Below are 9,144 nucleotides of genomic sequence, written 5' to 3' on the forward strand. Positions count from 1 at the left end.
TTTAAGCTTTACTTGTTTTGACCATTAGGACTATATGAAATTACATAGAAATTAGCTGTTTTGAACATTTCATTTTAATTCTGCAATTATGACTTGTTGAGGTAACTTTTTTTTCCTATCTAATTATCTTTTCAATTTATTTTTAATTACAGTTGACATACACTATTATATTATTTCCCAGTGTACAGCATAACGATTCTACATATATATCTTACAAAGTGTCTATCTCCACAATAAGTCTAGTACCCCCTGACACCATACATCGTTATTATGATATTAATAACTATCCCCTACTCTGTATATTACATCCCCATGATTTATTTTATAACTGGATGTTTGTAATTCTTAATCCTCTTTCCCTTTTTCACCCAACCTTCCACCCCATTTCCCGCCGAAAACCATCAATTTGTTCTCTGGGGGTTTGTTTCTGTTTTTTTTTGTTTGTTCATTTGCTTCGTTTCTTAGATTCCACATATAAATGCAATCATACAGTATTTGTCTTTCTCTGTCCAATTTATTTCACCTAAGATTGTACGCCCTAGCTATATTCATGTTGTCGCAAATGGCAAGATTTCATTTTTTTATGGCTGAGTAATAGTCCCTTGAATGTAACTTCTTTTAACACTTGCAAGATCCAGGAGAAATTAAAGAGAAAAACATAGATAATTTAAGTCAACAAAGAATATGAGCAGGACCACGTCTATTTTGTTTTTCATTGTAAAACTGACAACTAGCACAGTGCCTGGCATGTGATATAATCAATAAACATCTGTTGAATAAATTCATGAAAAAATGAATTTGAAACATAGATGGAGTGCTTTACAAACATTTTAATGATTAGTTTTGTTGTAGTGGCCGATGATGGTAGGGCAAGGAGGTGATGGGGTGGGAGTTCCTAATTTCAATAGCTTATTTGAAATTCGATTCGCCTCCCTACTTTGCAGCTTAATTGCTGAAAAAATTCTTTATATCAACTTCACTTTTTTTAGGGAAGTAATACAGTTCTAGTATTTTTAAAGTATGTATTTTGCTAAAGGACTTCTTAGAATTCAAAGGAAATTTTAAAAATTAAAAATAGCCTGGAAATTTTATTATCCCAAATTACATGATTGTAAATGTATATATATTTAAATTCCTGTAGCTAAGATCTCTGCTGCTTAATGACTCTGCTGTAAAGATGCTTCATGCATGATATTAGGGACAGAGATGCACTGCACAGGGTCACCATCTTGTCTGAACACCGCCAAGATACTGACAGGAACAGTTGATCCCTCAAGAAGAAACTATATCTCTTGATGAAAAAAAACTTACTGAAATGTTTGCTTCAAATGGTTCTGTTCCATCGTAGCTAGATGAACATTTCAGACAAAACATTAAATTAGGAGTCAATTAAGAAAGCCAAAACAGTCTGACCGCCTCTACTCCTGTCCTAATGAGGGATTTAGAATGACTGAGAGACTGCAGGTAGTGAGTGGGTCCTCAGATTCTGAACATTTCTTCCTGGTGTGACAGGTAACCCTTGAAAAATCTTGAGCCTAAACAGCTATTTTTCATCTTAAGAAAGAACTTTAGAACATGAATCTTGAGAAGGAAAGAAAAAAATTTTAAATGGGATAATTTGAGAGGGTAGAGTCAGTGGGATTTCACTCATGTGAAGACTCTAAGGTGGAATTACTATAGGTTTAATTCTCTGTAGGGTGTGTGTGTGTGTGCGTGTGTGTGTGTGTGTGTGCACGCGTGTGCCACATCAATAAAAATAATGACTTTTTTCTTTATTTTCTTTGACACCGTCAGGGAAAAGGGTTAAATAATGCAGTACACTTAAACCTGTCAAAATTGAATAAAGCAATCACTTATATCTCTATTTCAGGAAAATGTAGGTTTGTGAAACAGCGGTAGAAGTCAGGTCAAGGTATAATGTATCATATAACTGTTTTTCAAAAGCAATTTTACAAAAAAATCTGAAGCAAGGTAAACATACCTGCAACTTTTTTAAAATGAAATTCCTCACACCTTTCTAAAATGCTTATCCTTTATGTAGCAGAAAACATTCCAGATGGCTACAGCTTTTATTTTAACACAAAACCTTGGGATTATCTAATTGCATAAAAGAGCACCCCAGTCCTTTTAAGAGCTAAGCAGCTATAGACAAATCTTTATTTGACTTGTTAGAAAGTCTTTTTAATTTAAAAAAAAAAAAAAGGAGCAGTAAATGTGTGCTCTTCTAAAATGATGTCAGCATAGCACCCTTGGTCTAGACATAGGGTGGTAGGTTATGACAGGATGGGAGAAAGCCATAGGTGGTAGTTCTTTAAAACACCTGCTTCCAGCCTACTAGAGATCAAATCCAGAGAATCACCAGTAGAATTACCTTATGGAAGTTCTAGATGCATAGCTTCCCAGCCCCCAAATAAAGAGCTTTATTGATGGAACTATACTTGAATGTAAATAACTTGGGTAAACTGTCATATGTAAGGTAAACGTGCTGTTGGAAATGCTCTGAAATTGGTTGTCTTCTGTAATTATCAGTACTTTGCACAAGTCAAAAGTTCCATGTGTCCACATCAATAGGTCAGTGTAGATTGTCTTGCAGTTTTAGACTTTCAGATTATAGTGTTGTGATTTGTACTGCGAAGAAAAGCTTGGCATTATTAGAAAAAGCAAGAACTTTTAATTCCAGTACAGAACCTCTTGGTCTAATAAAGAAAATAAATACAGCATGTCTTCAAATAACATCATTTTGTTCAATGCCATTTCGTTATAATGTTGATGAGGAAAAAAATTGATCCCTGGCTGGGGCCACTGTAGAGTTTGCATGTTCTTCCCATGACTACATGGGTTGGCTCCAGGTACTCTATTTTCCCCCCACATCCAAAAGATGTGCAAATGATGTGAATTGGCATGTCTACATTGTCCCAGTCTGAGTGTGAATGTGGGTGTGAGTTCACCCTGCAATGGAAGGGCGTCCTGTCCAGGGTGAGATCCCACCTTATGCCCTGAGCTTCCGGGATGGGCTCCAGCCACTCTCTGAACTAGAATAAGTAGGGTTGGAAAGGAATTTTCCTGTTTTAATTCATCTTTCTTAAATATCTATATAGCCCACATTTCTTCCTACGTTTAATATTAGAAGTGTTTTTGGTCTTTATTTAAAAGTTTGGTCATGTTTTTGTGATGAGAAATATACCATAAGAACTTAATTCTTGTTAATGTCAATTAGCCTATAGTGTGAAATTGGTTTCATTATGTGTCCTTTTGTTTAAATTCGCATTGTCCAAGACCCTGTTGACAATGTTAAGTGAAGACTTACTGTATATAAAATTAGTGTTTTTATATATATGGGCATCAAAATATTTGGTATTTCAAACTGAGAAATTTTATACAAATGGTGCTTACTGAAACTGTGAAACCAGAGGGTCTGGTCCGGGATTGGAATTCTAATGCTTTGGGTGTTATAGAATTTTGTATTTGAAAACTACAGATCTTTTCCCTAGAAAAAGATTTTGATTGTCACAATAGCCCTATGCATGGGAGAATTGTAGATATAAGGAGCCTAAAGCTAAGACCTCAATTGGCAGAATTGGTAATTGATCGAATGTCTGTCTGATCCCATCCTCAGGCTCTCTTCCCCCATACCAGATCCCTTCAATTCCTTCAATTTCCTCAACTAAGCCTTTTTAGAGCATGTCCTGGCCTACTTTGTCAGCCTCATCTCTGGTTCCTTCTTCCATGCATCTTAAGTGGAAGTCACACTGAATTACTCATAGTAGTGTCATGCTGACCTGTGAACACACTCTTCCCACCCCATTCCCTGAAAATCTTTTCTCATGTACCTGCCTCACTAGCCACTTCCATCCTCTTAGATTCTCTTCCTCTACACTGTCATTGTACCCTTTGCATACCGCTGTCATAATTCATATATCAAGCTGCACCGCGATGGGTGTCTACTTGGCTGCTTTTTCTCCTCTTCCATGAGCATGTCAAGGACAGATATTTTACGTGTGTGTCTGTGTCTCTGTGTGCCTGTATGTAAGAGAGAGAGAGTGAGAAAGGTTGATATTTGGCTGAAGTGTTGTTAGTGACTCCAGAAAATAATTTTTCTCCTTGCCATCAAATATACTCTCCTGTATCACCATGTGAAGATATTTTTTTTTCCTAAGAATTCTAACACATGAAAAATTAATAGGGCCATATGCTACCCCTCTCTCAGCACCATGAATCACACTGAAAAATATATTCTTGTTTCAAAGGAATAATATGACCCCTTTTCTCTGAACACAAATTCATGTTTTTTAGACAAATGTTTCTTAGTAATACAGTTCTAATTATTTTCTTGTTGGCTTGTGAAGTGAAAAAAACATGTTAAAAGTTATTTTTTAACTACATATTTCTAAGTAATTTAAAAACAGTAACAGATTTAAATATATTAAAGAGTTTATGTATCATTTTTACACACACTAATATTATTTCACTAAGTACATAGTAAACAGAAATCACCATCATAAAGATGAATAAGGTAGGAATATAGAAATGAAAACAGTAATTTTAAAGCGACTTTAAAATAAGCAAATATTTTTTAGAAAAGAATGTTGTAGGAGGGCAGGGGGTGAAAGAATTCTTGGATTTTCTTTAGAGTACAAGATCTCATTTTAGTATATGCTGAAAATATTATTACTACTTCAATTTCTTCTTTTTCCCCCCTAGGCCAAATTTACAGATGACTGTAAATTCAGGGAACGATTTCAAGAAAACAGCTATAATACTTATGCCTCAGCAATACACAGAACTGAGAAAACGGGACGGGAGTGGTATGTGGCCCTGAACAAAAGAGGGAAAGCTAAGAGAGGCTGCAGCCCTCGGGTGAAACCCCAGCACATCTCTACCCACTTCCTGCCAAGATTCAAGCAGTCGGAGCAGCCAGAACTTTCTTTCACTGTTACTGTTCCTGAGAAGAAAAAGCCACCCAATCCTATCAAGCCAAAGGTTCCCCTTTCTGCACCCCGGAAAAATCCCAACACAGTGAAATACAGACTCAAGTTTCGTTTTGGATAATGTTCATTTCGGCCTTGTGAGAAACCACACTTTCTCCTCAGGAGTTTCAATAGGTGTCTTTACAGCTCTGAAGAAAAATTTTTGGACACAGCTTCAGCTCTACTACAGTGTAGTGAAGTCAGGTCATTTGTTTCAGTGTGACTGAAACAAAAATGTTTTCCGATAGGAACTGAACAGGAATTCTTTGTACAACATAGAGAGCACACTGCTTCAGTTCAGTAAGACATAAAGCTTTTTGCTTTATGTGTAGTGCATACAAGGACTCTGTATTTTCAAAAAGTTAAACAGCATGGACTATGTATTTTTCTGACTTTTACAGATCAACTTGAAAGAACATACATGATACATTTTTATTTTTGGTTTCCAGAGAATATTTTAATGCAGATAAAATATTTTATTAACTTTCATTTTTTTGTTTTTTTGTTTTTTTAAAAGTACCTCTGCATTGAGCATATTTTCTTACTTTTATTATTTTAATTAATATAACATAAACAACCATTTTAATGCAATTTATGAATTATAAATGTGTTTATAGCCCAATTGTAACATGTGGATTCCTTTTTCATTTTTCTTATTCATTGCACTTTTAATTTTTGTTATATATATATTTTTTTAACATACCTCAGATAATGTAAGTTTGGTTCCACATCTTAAAATCTTTAAATTCCCTTCAACACACTGAAGGCTCAGCTTGGATTTGTGTGCGTATGTGTGTGTGTGTACGTGTGTGTGTGTGGGTGTGGGTGTGTATAAATTCATGAAATTATGTGGAATCTTTTGCTTTGGTGGCTGATCTATCATGAGTTAGAAGTAAGGAGAAAGTATAAAGACTTTTTTGACAGAATTAAAAGTTGGAGATAAGGAAGAGGATTAGACGTACAGGTACACTAAGTTTGCAACACTTATTGAGATCTAATTCTGCCTTGATTTCATTTCTCCTTTTATCTAGCCCCTGCCCTCATTCTTGAACAGCTGGAAGAAATTTTATTCTGTCCATCAAGCACACACTATGAAACTGGAGTACTTAAAATACCTCTTCTATCACCCTCTGTTATCTCCACTGTATAGATCCACGGGAAGCAACCCACTTACCAGAGGAACATGGAGAATTGAAGGAGATGAATCGTGTAACAGTTATCTATGTTGAGTCTCATTGTCAAAAATATTCTTACTACTCAGTAGAACACCCTTTGAGTTGTCTATCCAAATGGAAACCATTCCAGTGAATAGATCTGCCCTTTTATAAGGAAACTTTCTGATGTATATTTTTAAAAAGCTGGCCATGTGATATGGGAAATTAATTTGAGAATTTGATGAGCTGAAAATGGCATGTAATGGTCAAGCCAAATACTGAATGTTGAGCATAAATCACAGAAAATTTTACTTAAGAGAATTTACATAATGTATTTATTTTCTTAGGTAATCATTTTTATGAAGTTCTATGAAATACAAGGGGTTATCTTTGGAAATGTGGCAATAAAAAAGGTATAGCTAATGTTTAGAATTATGTCTTTCATAGGAATAGGAAGAGTTCACAAAATGTTTGTGATTTCTGTTTAAGCACGTTTTTTTCCTTTTAGAGAATACTGACAAACTTTTTTTTAAAGCATAGTTTATTTTGGTCCACAAACACAAAGTGGAAACTTGTCGAAATTAAATTTACTACCACTTAAGCGGATTTTTTTGTTTTAATGGAAACAAACTATACACATATATTTTATGCATAATATATAATTATATACAAAATCTATCCACCAATTAAAACATCATGTGTATACTCTAGTATAGTGTTTTACTATAAAACCAATAATCTGATTAAACATCTCCGCTTTTAATGCACAATTTTTAAAAATGTAAAATAAAATGCTATGAAAATTTCAAACTTTATGTTAAAATTCTCCTGGATTAAATGAAACAATGAAATTTTGCGAACAAAGATATGTCCAACTCTTATCCAACTGGCATATCACCTTATATGCACGGTATAAAGCTAAAATTAATCCTCCAGTTTATTCTAATATATTGTCAAGAATTGTGAACTGTATATTAAGTTCTCAGTACATGTAAAAAATTAGAGTTGTAAAGCAGGAGAATAGTAGACACATGGTCCTAAATGGGCAAGGAAAAGATGATATTAATGATGATTAACAATGAATTAAATTAATGCACATGTTGCATTAGGCTAATGCTGATGGTAGTTTGTTATCTAAAAAATAATAGCTTACCTTGTACTCCTAGTTTGATTTGATAAGTATATGAAGGTTAAAGTAAGATAGCTACCAAATAAATATTATACAAGTCAAGACTCATTAATTTCAAAATGTAAAGCCAAGCTAAAAAAAAAAAAAAAAAAAAAACTTTTAAATTATACTTATCTTTATACTTTAGTTTAGTGGCCATGCACAATTACTTTTAATTATAACTCACTGAAGCATAGTTAACTAAATTAATGAATTGAATGAACTCATTGTGTATAGAAAACAGGTAAAATATAACTCCTTACTAATATCTATAACTTTCTAAGAAGGTCCTTGTTTATGATGTAGTTTTTGATGATTTTTAAAGTAACTGGATCCATCTAACATCAAATAAAGTTGTTTAATTGTGATTATGTTCATATAAAAATATCGATGACTTTTACATCAAAATTTAAGAGCCTAATTTGCCTAGAAGTTAGGCAACAAACATTTTTAGACTGTTTCAGTTTAATTACATTATGTTTAATTTAAGATGTTCTTTATTTGGAACATTAGTGGAGGTAAATAGAGGTTACCAATAAGATGTAATTCCACTGATTTATTTCACAAAATATACCATCACTTCCTTCTGAAGAAATTAATTTGAGAGTGTATACAAATTATTTTAGTTCTTTTAGCTGAGTTATAGAGGCCCAGCGGTTCAAAATCAGGTAATGATAAAAGATTATGTTAACAAAAGTTATTTCCAAATTTAGTAATTATATCATCTTAGATACTTTTATTTCATGTACTGAAAATAAAACACCATAAATCTGATAGGTAAGTTTTTTATAAAATTGATCTTGAAATAGAAAACGGAACACTTTTCCTGTGTTAACATTTTTCACCCTTCCAAGGAGATAGAAACTAAGCCATGACTTCTCACATTTCCAATAATGAAATAAAAATATTGCACTAAACTTGAATTCTGGCACCATTTTTACAGTTGCAGAAAATTGATTGTATAGTTAATTTTAAAAACAAAAAAAGTGTTGTAGATGTTACTGCAGTGGAAAGCAATATAATAAAATATACAAGCAGTATAATAATTTGAAAACAACTTGTCAGAGAAAATATACACCTTTTTAAAGATTTACTTCATTGCTACATCTAAATGTTGATCTCGTAAAATCTATTTTTAAGCCAATCGATCTTTTAAAAATTTTTGGAAGAAACTTTTAGATAAATGAACATAACTCATTTACTTTTCTTTTAGAAATCAGTCCAATTGTACTGGTCAATTTTTGAAATAAGATTATCATATGATTAGGTGCTAGTCCAGCAAAGGAGTTATTTCCTCCATCTTACTCTCTGGTAGTAAAGAGAGGAGGACCCAGCCTGAGCTGTGTCAGTGGAGACATAGTTACATGTAAGAATCATACAACATTCAGACATACCATCAGACAATTGAGCTACAGATTATCCATTAGTATTTAAGCAATTTTATGTAATAAAGATACTAGATTAGAAATCAAGAGCTCTTACATATTTTTTTTGTTTTATTATCTTTTGTCCTCACTCTGCCATGTAATTACTGCAAGTCACTTTCTAGGCTTTGCTTCATTTTCTACCATATGATCCCTAATGTCATTTCCAGCTTTGTCATCGATGATTGCTTGAGTCTTAAATTTTGAGGTACCCAAAAAAAGACATGGTTTCTCTTCAGGTGAAACTAGACAACCACATAAAAAAAGTCAATGAAGTAATAAACATAAATATTTTCTAAAGTCTTGTCTTAGATTTTAAAAATTGTTAAGTAATTATGAGATTGAATCAAGAGATTTTTAAAAAAGGGATCAATTCTGGGCTTAACATTTTATGAAGAACTTTTCCTATTTGAATTAATTTGAAAGGGAAT

At 33.1% G+C, this 9,144-nt stretch overlaps 1 protein-coding gene across 1 annotated transcript in view; it reads left to right on the forward strand.

Moving 5' to 3' along the window:
- FGF5 (fibroblast growth factor 5) overlaps nt 1-5,725 on the forward strand; it is a 23,278-nt gene extending 17,553 nt beyond the window's left edge. Inside the window, exon 3 of the mRNA XM_011360590.2 lies at nt 4,702-5,725. Within this exon, the coding sequence (XP_011358892.1) occupies nt 4,702-5,049 (348 nt within the window). The 3' untranslated portion in view covers nt 5,050-5,725. The remainder of the gene's footprint in view (nt 1-4,701) is intronic.
- Nucleotides 5,726-9,144: the final 3,419 nt, after the last annotated feature.

This window comes from Pteropus vampyrus, unplaced genomic scaffold (assembly GCF_000151845.1).
Source record: "Pteropus vampyrus isolate Shadow unplaced genomic scaffold, Pvam_2.0 Scaffold56, whole genome shotgun sequence".
Taxonomy (NCBI): Eukaryota; Metazoa; Chordata; class Mammalia; order Chiroptera; family Pteropodidae; genus Pteropus; species Pteropus vampyrus.